The sequence below is a fragment of the Zootoca vivipara genome, chromosome 12 (genome assembly GCF_965207765.1).
Source record: "Zootoca vivipara chromosome 12, rZooViv2.hap1.1, whole genome shotgun sequence".
NCBI lineage: Eukaryota > Metazoa > Chordata > Lepidosauria > Squamata > Lacertidae > Zootoca > Zootoca vivipara.
In genome coordinates, this window is record NC_142595.1 from 26,826,379 (window position 1) to 26,845,763 (window position 19,385).

Here is a 19,385-nt window from a genome sequence, read left to right on the forward strand (position 1 = left end):
CCCCACACCAAAACCTGGGGCTACCACACCACACTTGACCAGCTATGAGTATTCTGCCAGGAAGAAGATGCAAAGCAGCAGACAGGTAGAAGGATTTGACTGTTCCATAACTGGAGCAAGGTCCTCTTAAATCTGCCCAGCACACAGTGCAAAGGACTAAATATCCTACTGCAAGACTTGATTTTTATTTCTATGCCTATGTGGTATGTCATTCTGGTAATTTTTCAGAAAAGCAATACATAAGTTACCCCTTTAAAATAAAATAAGAAAAGTTGGTTTCCGATTGTTGGAAAACCCTTTTGTACCCTAAGTAATTTTTAAAAGCCACATATTATTTTTTCTATGACAGCACACAAATATCTGTGGGCTTGGAGAAAGCAGGCTAACCTGTCAATATTAGCGCACTTAAATTTTCTAGTTACAAATATTCTTCAAGATGACAAAAACCAAGTTCCACAGGACCTGTTTTCCAACATGTTGTTATCACGACTGTTATATCCCACCCACCCAAACAGAGAAGTGACACTCTTGCTTTTTTCCTGTAAGACCAATTGCAGTCGTTAATAGCTGCCAGTCAATCACCCACTCCCACCACAAGGTAATCCCCCTCCCCACCTTCTGACTATACGGTACATAAGGGTCTCGTGACTTCTGTTTCAGTGTATCTGAAGATGTGTGCATGCACACGAAAGCTCATACCAATGACAAACTTAGTTGGTCTCTTAAGGTGCTGCTGGAAGGCATTTTTTAAAATTTTGTTTCGACTACGTCAGGCCGACACGGCTACCTACCTGTAACCAGAACTCTATAAAGACGTTATGGAATGACATTTTTCAATGTGGGGCTTGGATTTCAGCAGCTTGACCCTTAAACTGGCACCATCCAAATGTGGGGAGATGGCGCTAGAGGTTGGAGCTGTGCGGGACTTTTCGATCGAGCGGGACAGCAGCAATTTGGGGTGGGGAGGGGAGCGAAAGAATAGGAGACATGCCAAGACACAAGCCTGGAAACAGAAATCCCTCTCATGCTGCCATTGCTCCCTCAGGGGCACTATCCCCCCCCCAAAAAAATATTTTCCTACTTTATGGGTTCCAGAGTTGAAAGTCTGAAAATAATGTCCGAGCCCCGCAGTAGTGAGTTACTCCCTCTCTCTGCAAACAGCTCTCTGCACCTGCTCAGAGGTGCTTTAAAACAATATTAATAATACTGATGATGTGTCCCTGCGTTGATTTAGCCCAGGCACTGAAAACGAGTGGCCAGAGCGCTGCGTCCCTTCGGCCAGTCAGTGGCACCCGAGCGACAATGCAGTCGCCAGCAGCAGCAGCAGCAAACAGCGGCAGCACCAGCTCCTCGCGCACAACCTTGAATGACGAGAAATGGAGAGAGGGAGGGAGAGGCGGGCGAGAGGGGGAAGTAGGAGGAGCAGGAGGCCGCGCCGATTGGCCTCTCCCCGCCGCTCCGAATTCCCGCATTGGGCGCTGTGGCTCACCCGCCTCCCTCTCCCCTGTACTCCGGCAGGTCCCGCCCCCTTGCCGGAGCCAACAAGCTAGGTTGCGCGCCTATTGCAAAAGGTGCCTCTCCGCCTCCCCCCCCCCAACAACCCGCCTTTCCCTTCCCTTATTGCTGCTGCCGCCGCCGCCGCCAATGTTGGTGGTGCTGCCGCCGCCGCTGCTGGTGGTGCGGAGAAGGAGGTGGACGTGCTAGGCCGGAGCGCCCTGCCCACTGCCGTCGTCCCTGTGTCCCCTTCCTCCTGCCGGGGGCCTTGCGCTGAGCTGGGGCCCGGCGGGGAGGGGGCATGGCTGCTTCGCCTGGGGCCCGGCAGGCCGCCTGGGGGGCAGGCACGGGCAATCGGGGAAGGGGGACCCGGTGGTGAGGGGACTCCTCTTCCTGCCTGCCTGCCTGTGCGTGGGGTAAGTCCATGGGGTGGGGTAGGATGCTGCTTGCCTCCAGCCCCTCTCCTTGCAAATCTCTGTGTGTGTGCCTATGTGGGGGTGCTGTGGGAGGAGTTAGGGGTGCTCAGAGAGGAAAGGGTGGGGTGGAGGAAGGAAGGGGGTGTTGGAGAGGTTGGGGAGGGTAAACAAGTGTGGGGCGCTGGAAGCAAAAGGAAGGGATTTGGGGTTTTATTTTATTTTTTTGGAGGGGGATTAAGGTGCGCGTTGTTAGTTTGCATGGCTTTAAACGGAAATTAAGATGACTCCATGGAGGAGCAGTTGTTAAACAGGATGGCTCAACAGAGTCTTTATTTCTTCTCCTCCCCAAATGTTCACATTCAGTATATCTCTGTCAGGGAGCAAAACAATAGCGAGGGCTGTTGCATCCATGCCTTTCCCAGAAGCATCTGGCTGGATGCAGGGTGCTGGGCTGGACAAACCTTTGACCTGATCCAGCGGGACACTTTCTCTCTCTCTCTCTCCCCCCCCCCCCCAATGCTCTCTCAGAAAGGATTAGGGAAATTCCTGATAGATGAGATCTGCTGAGAGCCAGTGTTGGGCAGTGGTTGGGTTGTTAGACCAGTGAGACCCAGGTTCGAATCCACCCCTCAGCCATGAAACTTGCCGCCGGGTGACCTTGGGCCTGCCACCCTCCCTTAACACAGTAGTTGTGCAGATAAAAGGGGAGAAAGAGAAGCATGCTTCTTAAAAGACGTAGGAGGCATAAGTTATAAATTGCAATCATCCAGCTAACTATACTTTGATCCATACCTCCATGTGCATTGGCAACTTATCCCTGGATACCAGATGCTGGGGGGCATCCAATGGGCAAGGGCTGCTGCCCTCATGCCCTGCTTTTAAGCTTCATTGGTCTCTGCCCAGCTGCTGCTGGATTTCAGGTACCATTGCTCTGGTAAGGCAGTTGTTCAGTAAGCAGAGAAGAGGAGGATGTTAAAGTGAGTCTGGGTTTTTCTGGGGGAGGAAAGAGAGTCAGCTATGGGATGTGGCTGGCAAGTCGACTTGTGTGATGCAGTGCTTAAAGTGGGTTTGAGGGGCTAGCAAGTGAAATACAGTAAGCAGTTAAGTTATGTTGCAGAGGGGAGAAAGGTGCGGTGGTGTTAAGGGTGGGGCAGGGGAAGAGAAAGATTGGGAAAGCAGCTATAAGTCTTAAGGAAGGGATTAGAAAGTAAATAAGTGGGGCGGGAGAGGAAGTTAATGAGAATGCAGCAATTAAATAGGGTGTGGGGGATATTGAGTTTGAAACAGTGGGGTTGACAACATTGTGGTTGAAGGAAGGAGACTGGGCACAGAAGTGATATGCTTTGGCAGGGGTTAGGCCCAGGTCTTTTTTTGGGTGTGTGGGTGTGCTGAAGATAGGATTAAAAGGTTAAGATGACCTGGCCATGATAAGAGGAGACTCACGGGGGGGGGGGGGACGTAATAGCAGGAGTAAAGATGTGAGTTCATGGTAGAGTTGGAAAGGACCCCATGGATCACCTAGTGAAGTCCAATCCCCTGCATTGCAGGAATCGCAGCTAAAGAATTCCTGACCAATGGCCATTCAACCTCTGCTTTAAAATCTGCATTGAATGAGAGCCCACCACTTTCCAAGGTAGTCTGTGCTGCTGCTGCCTTACTGGTAGGTAAGAAGAGGCAGGAAAAGAGGGGTATGCTTTGGTGCCTGTGTGATGTAACGGCCGTGACAGACCTAGAATGTGGGCTTGATCTAAAGCAGGCATCCCCAAACTTCGGCCTGCCATATGTTTTCGACTACAATTCCCATCATCCCTGACCACTGGTCCTGTTAGCTAGGGATCATGGGAGTTGTAGGCCAAAACATCTGGAGGGCCGCAGTTTGGGGATGCCTGATCTAAAGCATTTTCCCCCAAACTTGTGACTCTGGCTGTTTTTGGACTACAACTCCCATCATCCCTAGCTAGCAGGACCAGTGCCCAGGGATGATGGGAATTGTAGTCCACAAAACAGAGTTGAGAAACTGATCTAAAATGACAACTCTTGTAGTTTGGACAAGCTGGCCCACAAAGTACCGTTGTCTTGACTGTCTTCAGAAACAATTTCAGATGGGCTGAATCTTCACCAGGTGCATGAAAAAATGTGTGTGTGTTGGAATGTGCCCCCACCACCACTAACTCAGTTGTTTTGCCAGGTATGATTTCAAGCGGATCTCACTCCCAGAGCCTGTTTCCAGAATATGGGAAGTATTAAGCGCAAAAGCACAAAAGGGTGCCTCTGAGCAGACCTAGTGCATTGCTCTCACTGGGTGTTTTTTTAAGTGCACATTTAGCTTATTACTATTATTTTATAATATATATATATAACTAAGGGCAAATAATATACCAAGGAAAATAACAGAAAGCACTCATACTGTACACAACACAAATTCCAGCAGGAAGAAAGAAAATACATTGCCCTTGCTGTTGAGTAATTGCAGCCTGCCCACCACATGTATCAGGGATTAGGACATCCAGGTGAGAGAGAATTTTGTTCTGCGGTGGGGATTTGTGCCTGAGCCCTTCTCTACCACCAAAATGCTTCTGGGTCTGTGTCATGCTCCCAAATTATACCCTGCTTAAGGGAGTGGGGAAGAACAACAGTTTCCTAATGAAACAGTCATTTTGTTTAATCATGCGGTGGAGACACAACTTTTCAGGATCAGAATTGGTCATGGGTTCTACGGCTTAGAGCAACCTTTTCCGACCGTGGCCCACTTGTGACCTCGTTTCCTTCCTGTACCCACCCCATGGGCGTAGCCAGGGGAGCAGGGAGGCAGCTACCCCCCAAGAAGTAAAAATCAATCCAAATATGAGGTTCTGCCCCACCCCCAAAGTCCTGGCTACACCCATGGCCCCCCAGCCTACTGGTAGAAAGGTAGCTATTTAAATGTTTTGTTTGTAAATAGAACAGGTTTTGTAATTTATACAGAATACAATTTTATAATTTATACAGAATACAATTACAGTGGTACCTCTGGTTGCGAACGGACTCCATTCCGGAGGCACATTCGCAACATGAAAAGGCCGCATCCTGAAGCACCATGTCTGTGCACGCACATGACGCAATTCGGTGTTTCTGCGCATGCACAAAGCACGATTTAGTACCCTGCGCATGCACACACGCCGAACCTGAAATAACCTGTTCCGGGACTTCCAGGTTCAGCGCGTCCGTAACCTGAAAAGACGTAACCCACAGCGGACGTAACATGAGGTATGACTGTATATGTAAAATGATAGCAACATAATGAAATATTGTTGAAGCAGAAAAACATAGAATCGTGGAAGGGGAAGGGACCCTAAGGGTCATCTTTCTAGTGCACCCCCCTGCAATGTAGGAAGCTCAGCTGAAGTATCCATGACAGATGGCCATTCAACCTGCTTAGAAACCCTCAAGGAAGGAGAATCTGGAACCTCCAACTTCCATGTATTATAAAAAGTAAACAACACTTATTTGACCCCAGTTATTTGACACAGAGGGGGAAAGCTACTGAGGTCAGTCCTCACTGACCTGGTGCAAAGAGATCTTGTCTTCTGGAGGAGTCCTGGCTACCCAGATAAAACACTACAGCCCCCCCCCATCAGGGAATAAGACCCACTGAACTCAGTGCGACTTTCTTCCAAGTAGACACTTAGTTATTTACTAGATGCAAGTCAGCAGCACCAGGCGGCCCTGCTCTGCTAGACGCTGGGGTGGATTTCACCTTGCGCCTTGCAGAGCCGGGCCGACACTGCCAACGGGCTTTGCGCCCCTCAGCAACACCCGAAGACTCTGATCTGCTAGGCGCTGGAGTGGATTGCACCCTGCACCTTGTAGAGTCAGGCCCAGGCTGCCACCGGGCCCAGAACTGGTGGCAGCAACAAGCAGCTCCTGCTCGCCCAGTCTTACCCATTGCCTCCCCACCACTGCTCTTACCTGATCTGGAGGTTCTGGATCGCGAGCTCATCTGGTCAAAACGGGAGCCTCAGCAATCACCCTCTCCCGCCAGAAACAAACCAGGATTGCTCCAAGAAAATGCACGTGGCAAAATAGGAGCATTAGGCCCTTGTGGGCCGCCTCCTTAATCACTTGTTATTGGCCAAGCAGATAGCCAGCCAATCAGGATTTTTTAAAATAAAAAATTATGTTCCTCTCATCACCCCTGACAATTGGCCCTGTTGTCTAGGAATGTTGGGAGTTGTGGTCCAACAACATCTGAGGACCCAAGTTCGCGAACGGCTATTCTCAAGGATTTAAGTTAAGGGAGGCATAAGTAGGACTGCTCTGACAGTGCATTCCAAATTGGGAATATGGTTGTATTGAGGTTGATGTGGTGCCATGCATGCAGAGAGGCACTAGATTGACACAAGAGTGAAGCAAAATGTTGGGGAAGGGTATCGGGGTGAGAGGAGAAACAGCTTTGCAGAATGGGTTGGGAGTGCTGAGTCAGGGAGCAGAGGAAGACTGCTTGAGAGTTGGTTGAGAGGCCTGGCGGAAGAGAAAGTTATTTGAGGTTCAGGGGAAGCTATACGAAATAGGTGAGGCAGCCTCACAGCTAAGGTTTGGAGTGGGCTACAGTATGTCAAGTGGGATGCGGGTGGTGCTGTGGTCCAAACCACAGAGCCTAGGTAGGGCTTGCTGATCAGAAGGTTGGCGGTTTGAATCCCCGCGACGGGGTGAGCTCCTGTTGCTCGGTCCCTGCTCCTGCCAACCTAGCAGTTCGAAAGCATGTCAAAGTAGAAGTAGATAAATAGGTACCGCTACAGCGGGAAGGTAAGTGGCGTTTCCGTGCGCTGCTCTGGTTCGCCAGAAGCAGCTTTGTCATGCTAGCCACATGACCCAGAAGCTGTCTGCGGACAAACGCCGGCTCCCTCGGCAAGTTAAGTGAGAAGAGCGCCTCAACCCCAGAGTCGTCTGCGACTGGACCTAACAGTCATGGGACTCTTTACCTTTACTTTATGGTATGTTAAGACATGTATAAAATAGATAGCCAATGAAAACTGATAAAAGCCCCTTTTAATTGCTTCCTTCATTCCTTGCAAGCGCTCAAAGGTTATGGGCTGAGATTGAGGGGCTGAAGTGTTTGGTGAGAACTGTTCTCCTAGGTCTCCATTTCCTTATATTGCTGTGCTTCCTGCTGATGGTCCCCCTTAAATAAAGTCCCTTTCCTGTTGGGACCAACTCCCCCTTGGGCTTCTGGTCTAGACAGGGTGGGGGGTATCCTTCTGATTCCAGATGGCTGGCCGCAGGGAGGCATTGGAGGAAAGGAGGCTCCCATAATGTCTGGATTTTGTTTGCCCATTGTTAGGCAAATGAAGCCTGTGTCTGGTGTCGAAGTAGCCCTTCTCCCAACAATAGGGGGCTAGGAAGAGCCCCAAGTTATTGGCAGGCCCTGCAAGCTGGCCCATTCTTTGTAAGCTAGCTTCCCCCACCCTCCCTGTATTATGCCAAACCTTCCATATCTGGCTTTCCCTTTGGTGGCGGGTGGCAGTCTCTGGTCCCTGCTTCAATAGGGAATATGGCAAGAGAGGAAGACGAGTGAAATGTGATTTAAAGAGTGAAACAATGGTACCAGTCTACTTGCCTCTTTAGGTATCCCAGCTGAAGATGGCAACTCAAGAAGAGGTTACTTCTACACCCCCAATTAGATTTGGTATTTGAAAGGGGGTACAGTATAGGTTTGCATGCATTTTACATGTGCATGCAGCAATCTGTCTATCTTATATCCTGCTGTTACTCCCAAAGAGCTCAGCAGCAAACATGTCAAGTGTGTGTGTGTGTGTGTGTGTGTGTGTGTGTGTACGTGTAAGTATAAGTGTGTAAACATTCTCTCAACCACTGATTTCAGGGTTGCCGGTATCTTCTGCCCATCAAATGCCTCAGTAAATTGGAATGTTTTAAAATTCCTTTTGAGAGTCCAGTGTTTTTTAGTTATGACTGCAGCATTGATAAAAAGATTGCAGACTTTTAGATGTCAAGACCCCTAAAAAAAGGAAAAGTGCCAGACTCGGAAAGGAGTAAAATTATACACACACGTTTTTTCAGTTCTTGATTTCGTTCATGTTGGTATCAAATTTCTAGGTGCCTGGCAAAGCTAGGGGATTTGTTCTCATTCTCTCTCTCTCTCTCTCTCTCTCTCTCTCTCTCAACACACCTATAAATACTATATAACAAAATACCAGCCTGAGTACAAGGATAGAACAAATTGAAAAGCCCCCCCCCCCTTTGGATCAGATCAGATAGTCTTTAAAATATAGGAAATAAACTTTTGAGCTGCACAGATTCCTTCTTCAGGTTTGGATATTTCAGAGCAGCTTTTTTGTCTGTATCACTAATACATAGATTCTTTCCCCCACCTCCGAACTGAGCCAGCAGTGTGGCAGCTCCATCTTCCAAGCACTCTTCCCTTTCCATGGTTGCCTCCCTGTATTCATTTTACCGACACAGGCTGTGGCTTTCCTTGAGAGCCTGGACATTCTCGGCAGGAGAGGGTGAGTCAGCAGGAACGTCTGGATCCTGGAAATGGCCGTGGGTCCAACACACAAGGAGAATTGCTGTGATTTGGGCAGACTGTTGCTCTCATTGATGGGGACTTTTGCCTGCATCCTTTTAATGAACCCTTTTGAAGACTGGTCCCTTCTCCTGTCTTGTCTTTTGTAGAAGTAGGAGGGGCTTGATGATGGATCAGGGAGGTGATTGGGAAAGCAGCAGCACAGGAATGGAGTCTTGACTATTTTCAGATTTCTGTTTTTCCCTCCTCCTTGGTCCTCCCTGCATTGGGTAGATCAGCTTTAATCTGTCAGTTTTCTGCTTTGCATGCATTCGTCTTGCGTGTCACAATCTGTTAATAGTGCCAGCATTTTTTGATACAGAGACACAGACGGTTTTGGGATGGTGTCAGTGTCAGTTTGCTTTCTGCTTTGTGTAGGACCCCTGTCCATTGGAGGCGCTGGGAGATGTGCTTTCTTTTCTCCCTCATATGCTCTTCTCTTCTCTCCCCCTCCTTTGCATTGCGAGATCAGTTAATAGCTGCAGCTAGGGATGCAGAGTTGGGGGGATTGTGGAGGCTGCAACTGAGTGAAGCTTTCGCGGGCAAGATTTGGTGAGTGGGATTTTCTCCCCACTTAAGACAACTGTTTCTGGAGGCAGAGATTAGACAGTCTAGCTCAAACCAGTACCAGGGGAATAAGTGTCCCTCTATTGTTTGGTGGCAAAGCCGTCTGCTCATGACTCACTACAGGCTGGTGGTGCAAGCTGACTTGGGGATAATCCTGGTTTGAGGTAACAGGTGCTGTGTGCTAAACCATTAAGTTGGATTTTGTGTCCTTAGGAATCATGCCCATTTTCACAACTTTGTTTTCTCGTTCTTGCCGCTTGGCATAACTTAATCTGGCCTTGCTAGCCATGGAGGGTGCAAAGACCCCGAAACCCCATCCCCAAGCACTGAATCTTACTAATCTTGCTCTCTGCCGCTGAGATTTCAGCAGGCATTGTTGCTATCAAGACACGTAACCACAAGGGCTAGAAGCGTCCAGCGATAGGTTGCTTGTTAAAATAAAATTTAAAAATGTGAAACTGAGATTCTCAGTCATATTCAGAACCATATTCTGTGTTGTCTGCCTTGACTGTGCCCCTCCAGAATCACAGCCCTGCTCTCTTTAATCTGTTTCAACTCAGTCTTTGGATTTCTTGCCGGGTTTTGTGCATGTCCCAGTTTTGTGGTAGGAGAAGCCATTGTGGAATTTGATGCTTGCTATGTGCAGCATCTTGAAAATCTCAGCTTTTCATGTCATCTTAAAAAAAAAGAACCTCAAAAAAACCACCAAACCCTCTAGCATTTATGACAGTAGAAGCAAGCTTGAAAGTGTGTGTTCAGTGCCTGGTGAAGAAGCCAGAGAAGCAACTGAGCAGCAGTTTCAGTTCTAGATGGGTAACGCTATGTGGTACAGCAAAAACAACTGGGTGTCACGGACTGGCTGGAAACAGAGGATTGGTGGGACGCACCAGCTGGGGAACCCCAAAGGGATGAAAGTTCAGAGCCAGGGGATTGGTGGTGGGATGACAGGAGGAAGGTGGTGGTCAGAGGGAGAAGACTGAGGAGGAGGTGTCGGAAACTGAAGAGGTAACAGGGTTTAGTGAGCAGGAAGAGTCTATGGCAGAAGGAAGTCCAGAATCAGAAGCAGCAGAGGCCAAGAGGCAGAGATTAGTCAGGCTGGTGAAGAAACCAGAGTGTGTTCCCCTCCTGCTGCAACAAGCTCCCCTCCTCCCTGGTCTCCCAGAACCAGGGGAGGTGTGAAGCAGGAGAAGCAAAGACGGGCATACTGGTGTAGTCTCAGATTGCTTGGGAAGGACTTGGGAGAGGAGGAGACATAGGCAGTTGTGGGAAGGACCTTCAGTCTCCACAGCTGCCGCATAGGGGCAAGACCTACTGAGAAGCGTTGCTGTGCTCATTAGGTCTTGCACTCCTGAACAGACCCTGCTTCTTCTAATAAAGTGGAACTTATTCAATGTGTTGTGTTGCTGGCTCGCTCTTGACATCAGGTCTCGTAGTAGCTTAAATACCTAACCCAATATACAGTGGTACTTTGTTTTAAGAACAGCTTAGTTTATGAACAACTTGGATTAAGAACGCTGCAAACCGGAAGTAGATGTTTTGGTTTGTGAACTTTGCCTTGGAAGCAGAACATGTTCCACTTCCTGTTGAGTGTGTTCCATTTGTAAATTGAGTCCCCCGCTGCTATGGGAAAGCACACCTTGGTTTAAGAACGCTTTGGTTTAAGAACGGACTTCCGGAATGGATTAGCAAGGTAGCTTCAGGCAAGCCACTCTCTCTCTCAGCCCCAGTCCCTAATCTGTAGAGTGTGGCTGGTAAGTGTTGCCTTGCCTTGCAGAGCTCTTGTATGGGTTGCAAGAAGATTAGATGCTTGAAGAGCTTGGGCATTATATGAACCCTTAAATGCTCTTATTGGAAAGGAGAGGGGAATGCAGCAAAAGGGCCAGGGATTGGAAGCAGTCCAGTCACAATGCAGAAGGTTATCGTGGCACAGGGAGCTTGAAATGGTGAGTGCTGCTGGCTGCCAGGGGAAGGGGAGAGAGAATGGTACACACACAACAAATTGAGTCCCACTATGGTGTGGCTGGAGGTTTTGTGGTGGCATGTGGTTATGATATACCCAGTGTCCCTCCTGGAGCCATGGGAGGAGCTGCAGCCGCCTTGCAGGTAAGGAGGTTGTGAGGCAAAGGGGGACAAGGGCATCAGGCAGAGGCTGCAAAGGGGGGAAGAAACTTTACAAACCAGGTCAGAAAGCTATGGCCATCACTATTATTTAATTTGTTCCTTGCCTCTTCAAACAAACAGGCTTTAACAGTGGCTCTGTTTTGTTCCTATTTCTGGAGTCAGGCTGTTGTTAAACAGTTCTACATGATAGAGGTGGAGGTTTTAAGCTCCCAGACAGAAAATTGGAAAAAAGTTCATTTTATAATATGCATATGCTATAATATATGCTTATAATATGCTTATATAATATACTTGCTAGAAAATTATTTAATCTGCTTACCGAGGCTGCAGTGTTTAGTTGGTTGTTGCATTAGATCAATCAATTAAACTTTTTAGTCAATAATAATAATAATAATAATAATAATAATAATAATAATAATAAGGCTTACATAAACTACAGGAGGCAGGTGCCATCTTCAAATAAGCATTCTCCATTCTCTTTCAAACAAAAGGGAATACTTTGAGAATGGTGCCTGCTGCACCAGCTAAAAGCATTGTTTCTTCTTTTCTCTCTCTCTCCAGAGCTGTAGGTGCTTCTAAATTAATATACAGTATAGTTGTTTAGAATTCACATCACTGTCCTCTTTCCCAACCCACAAGCCCATCCTCCAACTTGAATGGAGATTGCAGCCTGACCACTGAATCCTGTCTTGTCTTCGCAGGGGGATCCCTTCCCATTTCAGCCTGGCCTCTGCTATGTTGCGTTCTCCGCATCTTCTCCAATAGCTTTTGCAAATGAAAATGGAGGAAATGACTTTGTCGGGCCTGGATAACAGCAAGTTGGAGGTAAGTTGCCTCCCTTGAGGCTGAAAGGCTTCTTACAAGGATTTGGAGGGAGCAGTGCCATCAAAGGCAGGCAGAAATTGATGAGTTCATGAAAAGCCTGAGGTGGAGGACCTGTTCTTCTAGATACAGAGGTTCATCCCAGTGTGGTGTAGTGGTTAAGAGCGGTGGACTCATAATCTGTTGAACCGGGTTCGCGTCCCCGCTCCTGCACATGCAGCTTCTGGGTGACCTTAGGCTAGTCACACTTCTTTGAAGTCTCTCAGCTCCACTCACCTCACAGAGTGTTTGTTGTGGGGGAGGAAGGGAAAGGAGAATTTTAGCGGCTTTGAGACTCCGTAGGGTAGTGATAATGCGGGACATCAAATCCAAATCCAAACTCTTCATGCAAGCCAGGACTTTAGCCCCAGAGCCTTTCCATCATGAGAGTTGCTGGAAGGATATTAGAAATTGGGATTCCTCCTCCCTTTTAATAAAGAGACTTCATCCTTTGTATTGATTGTGTGTTGGAAGCACAACCTATTCTGACATCTATTAGGAATATTGATTCATTTTGCATGGTTACAATTTCACAGCCTTGCTGCCATTTCTTTTGACTTTGGTGCCCTGGGAATTTAGAATGAGGCTACATTCACTCTCGTTTCTGTGGTTTACCTCTGAGTAGACTTATCTAGGATTGTACTGCACTGTAGGCAATTCTGGGTGACCTCAACCACTTAAGACTAGTTCAAATGACTTGTGTGTCCTGGGGTGTGGAAGTGCAAGCCAGTTGCATTCCCTGTCCGACACCTTCCCCTCCACATTATCATGTCTGAAACAGCCCTTGGTCTGCTTTAAGAAAATAAAATAAACAGTAATGAAGAAGGATTGAAGTCTTCCAGGCAGTGTTTTGATTGTAGATGCTGCTTGTATTCTTGAGAACAGAATTGGGGAGTGAGGGGGGGGGACATGGCTAGTGGAAATCCTTTTAGCAGGATGCAGCAATGTACATTAATTTGGCTGGGTAGCTTGGTCGGTAGAGCCTGAGACTCTTAATCCCAGGGTCATGGGTTCGAGCCCCACACTGGGCGAAAGATTCCTGCATTGCAGGGCGTTGGGCTAGATAACCCTTGTGGCCCCTTCCAACTCTACAATTCCAGAGTGTGTTCTGGGGGCTGAACTCTGGACTGGAATCCGACTCAGAGGCTTAAACCATGGGCAATGGGTGCTGCTCCCAGTTCAACCTTGCTCTTGTTCTCTATGGCTCTCACCAGTCTTGTTCTTGGTCTTGGTCTTCTTGCTTCCTAGGCTGTGGCTCATGATATCTATACAGACTTGATTGAGGATGCCTGCCTGGGCTTGTGCTTTGAGGTCCACCGGGCTGTCAAATGTGGCTATTTCTTTTTGGATGACACAGATCCTGAGAGTATGAAGGACTTTGGTAAGTATATGTTGCAGCCAATCAGTCCCCCACCCCCACCCCATTGCCCCTTACCAGAAATCCAGCATAGATTTTTAAAGGGTGCTTATTTGTTTTAATGCCTTGAATCTAATCCAGGCATAAGCAACCTTGGCTCTCCAGATGTTTTGGAACTACAACTCCCATGATCCCTAGCTAACAGGGCCCAGTGGTCAGGGATCATGGGAGTTGTAGTTCCAAAACATCTGGAGAGCCAAGGTCGCCTGTGCCTGGTCTAAACCATGGGTAGGCAAACTAAGGCCCGGGGGTTGGATCCAGCCCAATTGCCTTCTCAATCCAGCCAGCGGACGATCTGGGAATCAGCGTGTTTTTACATGAGTAGAATGTGTGCTTTTATTTTAAATGCCTCTCTGGGTTATTTGTGGGGCATAGGAATTTGTTCATTTACCCACCCACCCCCCAAAAAATATAGTCCGGCCCCCTACAAGGTCTGAGGGACAGTGGACTGGCCCCCTGCTGAAAAAGTTTGCTGATCCCTGACTCTAATCCAATTCCTTGATTAAATTTGTGCTCAAGCATATATTTAATGCCAGCACAGCTGCCAAAGGTTCATTTTCCTTTTTTAAAAGTTACTTCTTTCTCTCTTTCCCCCCGCCCCCCCACCTTCTAAAGTGAGTGATTTAAGAAGCCACTTATAATGGTGGGCTGCAGAATTTTATGCTTGGAAAAAGGGAGGGTGCTTAAATCCAGACCACAGCCTGGCACATATAAAGAGCAGGGGAACTGCAGAATGGTGCCTTCAGAACGAATTGCTCCAGAGGCAATACGTTCCGTGCTGCAAGGAGCTTGCACGACGAAGGGAGCTTGGTGGCAGGATGAGCTTAAAGTAGCCTCGGAAATCTTTTGCTCGAGACTGCAGGAATTAAGAAGAGGGGATCGAAGTGGTTTGGTGAATTACTGGGGTTCCCCAGCTGGTACCTCCCACCACTTCTTTGGATTCAGCCAGTCCCTCCTCATCCTCCCACTTGAGAAACCATCTCCCATTTCTTCCCTGCTCCCAGAAATTGTAGATCAGCCGGGACTGGATATCTTTGGCCAGGTCTACAACCAGTGGAAGAACAAGGAATGTGTTTGCCCAAACTGCAGCCGAAGCATTGCCGCCTCCCGCTTCGCCCCACACTTGGAGAAGTGCCTCGGCATGGGCCGGAACAGCAGCCGCATTGCCAATAGGAGGTGAGGTCTAAGAATCAAAGCCTTGCCTGAAAACCAGACCTCTCAAAATGGTGTTTTTGGGTGGTGATGGTTGTGAGAAGGCTGAGGGTGGGATTTCTGGAAGAAGGAACAAATGCCAAAAAAAAACACCGGTGAACTTTTGGCTTCTGGTTCATACCAGGTTGTGCATATCCTGCGCTTAAGTCAATTTTTTGATGTCTTTGCTGTGCTGAACCTAAATTCTGCACCGCTAAGAAGCTTATGTGGCATGGCTGGAAAATACAGCCCAGATCAACGCTAGCCATTGCCTGGTCTGGTCTGGAGTCGTAGCTAAGAGGGTTCAAATCTTGCCTCTGCCCCGACCTTCCCAAGTCCAAATGGCCTTGGTAAAGCTGCTGTTCTCTGTCTTGACCCTTCTTTTCTTCTTCTTCCCATCCCCGGTCTTCCAAATGGGGATCATTACATCATTACACGGAATTCAGAGGGATATTGAAAGGGAGTACTGAGGGGTTTTGTGTGAATTGCTGTAAACGCTCAAAAAGTGCTATAATTGCAATGGCGTATTTAAGAACCTGCTGCTGGCGACAAATCAGAAGAAAGTGTGGCTTTGGATTTGACTCTGCTTGCTCCATTACACTGTATCCTAATAGCAGGGTTTTCAAACTTTCCACTAACAGGGACCCCTTTTTTAAAATTCCCTTTTTCTGCAAGAACCCCCTTGCCTTGTTGGCATGGGTGTGGGAGCAGCTTCTAGGGCCACGTGCTCAGTTCATGTAGATATTTGCCAGTCTTGCTTGGGGGCTTCACCTCTTTGTGGGAACTGAGAATGTGTCATAGAACTCAGCCCTGTGCCTGCACTTTGCAGAGGAAGACTTAGCGGTGGGAACGCAGGCATTCCTGTTAGTTACGAGTCAGCCTTCAGACGTGGCCATGTAACTTTCCGGGGAAGTTAATCACCATTAAGCGTCATCTTTCCATTTGAAACTGCTGCTCAGACTTTTCCTCCTCCCACCGCGAAGCTGTCTAGCTCGCTTTCTTTTTTTCTCTTCCCGTTCCTTTTGCTACAGGATAGCAAGCAGTAACAACATGAACAAATCCGAGAGTGACCAAGAAGACAACGACGATATAAATGATAATGACTGGTCATATGGATCTGAGAAGAAAGGTAAGACAAGGGAGGGGTTTGGCGGCATATTATTTATTCTGTTTATAAATAGCATATTCTATACTGTTTTCTGGCTTACAACAATAAAACTTCAAAGGAAAGGGTGTTCAAATAATACGGATAAACCAAACTGTAACTAGACGAAAACGGAAATGATTTACAGATGGAACAAAAGAAATTCCTTTAGGTGGGCAGCTAAGGCAATACAGTAGAGGAGGGACCGGTCTAACAGATGCAGATGTTGCTGAACCACAACTCCTGTCATCCCTGACAATGGACCATGGTAGGGTTGATGGGAGTTGAAGTCTAGCAACATCTGGATGGCCACAGATGGGGTTCTACAAACGGTGAAGGGTAATGGGAGTGTCTTGCTCAGGTCTGCTACAGAATTAAAGTTGCCAACTCTTAAGTGAAAAATTATGGTGCCCAGGTAGAACTTGGGGTCAGAGACCCCAGAGATAATCTTGCGAAGAAGTCCAGTGGCTTTTGGGGCACAGCCCAGCATCTCTGGCCTATGGGAGTATGTGGCCCAGTTCAAAAGATGTCCATTTGCATCCGGTGCTTGGCTTTATAAAGAAAGCACAGGATTTTTTTGGGGGGGGGGGAACTAGCCTGAAAACACTAGACATAACAGGGTTAGTTCTCTCCCCCCCTCCAGATTGGTAGGCCAAGGCTTTAGCACAGGCACCTCCAAACTGTGGCCCTCCAGATGTTTTGGCCTACAAGTCCCGTGATCCCTAGCTAACAGGACCAGTGGTTGGGGAAGATGGGAATTGTAGTCCAAAACATCTGGAGGGCCGAAGTTTGGGGGTGCCTGCTTTAGTATGTTGATGAATATCATCATTTGACTTAGGAGAATGCTGCACAATGATATTCTATCATCTCTAGCTAGCAGGTCAGGAATGATGGGGATTGTATTCCAAAAACAGACGGGGACCCGAGTTTGGGAAACGCTGGAAGGTTTTGCAGAAAGCATTTGTCAGAACTGGCCCTTGAGCTAGCAGAGACTTTGGTATTTTCTCGGGGTGTTTTGTTAATATAGTCTTGTCTCTTTTCCTTCCTAGCAAAAAAGAGAAAATCAGATAAGGTAAGACTATCCTTACACATACTGGCGCAGTTAAATGAGGCGTACCTTTTCTAACTTTTTTTTGCAAAGAGCTGTCAGTACAGGAGAAAACTTAAAGACACACATCCCTTGTGCATGTGAGCAGACCTGCTGGTTTCCCTCAACTTTATCAATCTTAACCTACCGTATATGCCAAATGTTGCTTGCCGAATCTTGGGAGGGTTGGGGGAAGGCTGTTGATGGAGAGGGCTGCATCCTTTGGAATGGCCTGGTGGTAGATTTTACTCACACTTGTTCTGATTGGTAGCTTCTCAGGAGGATCTGCTCCAGCAGCTTGTTGAGTGATTCTGGTCCCCAACTCCATTGCACAAAGATCCTGTAAATATACTTCTGTGTATCTGGAGCCTTCTTTTTAATTTTTTACTGTTGACAGCGCACCTGCTCTGTTGGTTATGTCAAGGTGTGCTCTGCTTTGGGGGCTCGTTAACTTTGGCCATTTGACCACTGCCTTCCTCTAGGGTTGCCAGACTCAAGTAGTGGACAGGACTTCTGTGCCTTTAATTGCCCTGCTCTCTTTTGAGTCTGGAAACCTTAAAGAGAAACCAGCAGACCCTTTGTTTAATTTCCAAGCAAAAGGGAGCAGGGCAATTAAAGGCACAGAAGTCCTGTCCACTATTGAGTCTGGCAACCCTACTTTCTTCTGATGTCACTTTTCTTTAAAAAATAAATTTTATTAGGGTTTATAGAGAAAAATACATAATTTATTATCAAACATATTTCCCCCTCTCTTTTTTGTCCAAACTAAGACTTTAAATACAGTAAAAACATAAGGGGGGAGAGAGAAAGAAATAAAGAAAGAGAAATAGAAAAGAGGTTAAGAGGTTGAGAGAGAGAGAGAGAGAGAGAGATATCAAATTCAGAAGGTAAGGGACTTCTGATTCTTCATCTGTTGGCTATATATAAGCAATATTTACTTCACCCACTCCAATATAATCCCCAGCAAAGCCACTTTCCATAAACAAATACTATCTTCAATCCTCAAATCCAAATGTCATTATTTCTTGTTCTTTTTCACGCCAAAAGCCTGTGGGAGTTTTCCAATCATTTAACAAATGTTAGCAACGACTTTCCCCTGATTAAACATGTCAGTTTCACCATCTCCACTAAGTCCTTCAGTAGCACCTTAAAGACTTATTTTGGTATGAGCTTTCGTGTGCATGCACACTTCTTCAGATACAGGTTTACCACTCCCATCAGCCCATCACCCATTCCCACCCCCCACCACCACCCTCTGTATATACATAAGGGTCTGACTCTTCTGTTTCAAGTGTACAGTAATTTATATTATAAGAATAAGTTTTGGAATTGGCATCTGAAGAAGTGTGCATGCACACGAAAGCTCATACCAAAATAAAAAATTAGTTGGTCTTTAAGGTGCTACTGAAGGAATTTTTTTATTTTGCTTCGACTCAGACCAACACGGCTACCTACCTGTAACTCCACTAAGTCCGTTAGTTTTAACAGCCATTCTTCCGTTGCTGGTAATAACAGGCCCTTCCATCTTTCTGCATATAAAAGTCTCGGAGCCGTAATTGTATATTGAAGCAAAGTTCCATAGTCCCCTCTGATGTCACTTTTCAAGGTTAGCAGTAGGAGTTCTGGTTGTTGTTTTTTTTAATGACCCTTTGCTGCTCTTCCCCTTTTGTTTCAGAATCCCAACTCGCCCCGACGATCCAAGTCCCTGAAACATAAAAATGGTGAGTGCATTATGTGTGTTGGTTCTCCTCGCTCATTCCCTCCTTACACACTATAGCAGCATTTCCTGGGCTCCTTAAGCATACTTCTCTGTGTTAATGAAGATCTAGCATCCAAGTAGATTGGGGTAAATTGGTCTGACAGGTAGGGAGAGAGGGGTTTTTTTAAACACACACACAATTTTTTTTGGAAGTTTCAAATGGGGCCTAATACACCACATAATGTGACTATCTGGGATGATGATGGTGTGTAGCAGTTCTTTAGACCAGATGCAGATGGAGCCAATGGAAAGAGAGTGTTGGGAAAATACTTGGGAACCGGCGTTATGCAGGACAGCTCTGAGACCACAATGCAGAATGGGGGACCTGCTCGGAGATTCATGATAGCTCAGTTGGTAGAACATGAGACTCCTAATCTTAGGGTCGTGAGTTTGAGCCTCACATTGGGCGAAATATTCCTGCGTTGCAGGGAGTTGGAGTGGGTGACCCTTGCAGTTTCTTCCAACTATGATCCTATGACACTCAGCCTATCCCTCAACTCATCACTTGCCCTTGCATTCCTTCCTAATAAGCCCTCAGTGCTGCTGGGAGAGTAAAGCCCTGGGGGGGGGGGGAACTGTGTGGCCTTCCAGATGTCACTGTACTCGGACACCCACCAGCCACAGCTCGCATGGCCAACGGTCAGTTACTTTGAGAATTGTAGACCAGCAACACCTGGCGGTTGATAGTTTCTGCACCCTTGGAGCAAAGTGAGCTTTTCAGCTGCGCTGGATGCGTATTACGTTGTGTTTGTGTGTTGTGTGTGCT

The 19,385-nt window shown here is 47.2% G+C and overlaps 1 protein-coding gene across 5 annotated transcripts in view; it reads left to right on the forward strand.

Moving 5' to 3' along the window:
- Positions 1–1,234: 1,234 nt before the first annotated feature.
- The window catches only part of ATXN7L3 (ataxin 7 like 3), a 29,843-nt gene continuing 11,692 nt past the window's right edge, over positions 1,235–19,385 (forward strand). For 2 of the 5 annotated variants that reach the window (XM_060281525.2, XM_088655220.1), the window contains exons 1-8: positions 1,235–1,910; positions 3,458–3,570; positions 11,862–11,985; positions 13,270–13,402; positions 14,443–14,614; positions 15,661–15,758; positions 16,823–16,845; positions 18,536–18,581. In XM_060281525.2, coding sequence (XP_060137508.1) covers positions 11,935–11,985; positions 13,270–13,402; positions 14,443–14,614; positions 15,661–15,758; positions 16,823–16,845; positions 18,536–18,581 — 523 coding nt within the window. In that variant the 5' untranslated portion in view covers positions 1,235–1,910; positions 3,458–3,570; positions 11,862–11,934. Of the gene's footprint in view, positions 1,911–3,457; positions 3,575–11,861; positions 11,986–13,269; positions 13,403–14,442; positions 14,615–15,660; positions 15,759–16,822; positions 16,846–18,535; positions 18,582–19,385 lie in introns of all 5 variants that reach the window. The other 3 variants (XM_088655219.1, XM_035136122.3, XM_035136125.3) reach the window with 3 other exon arrangements.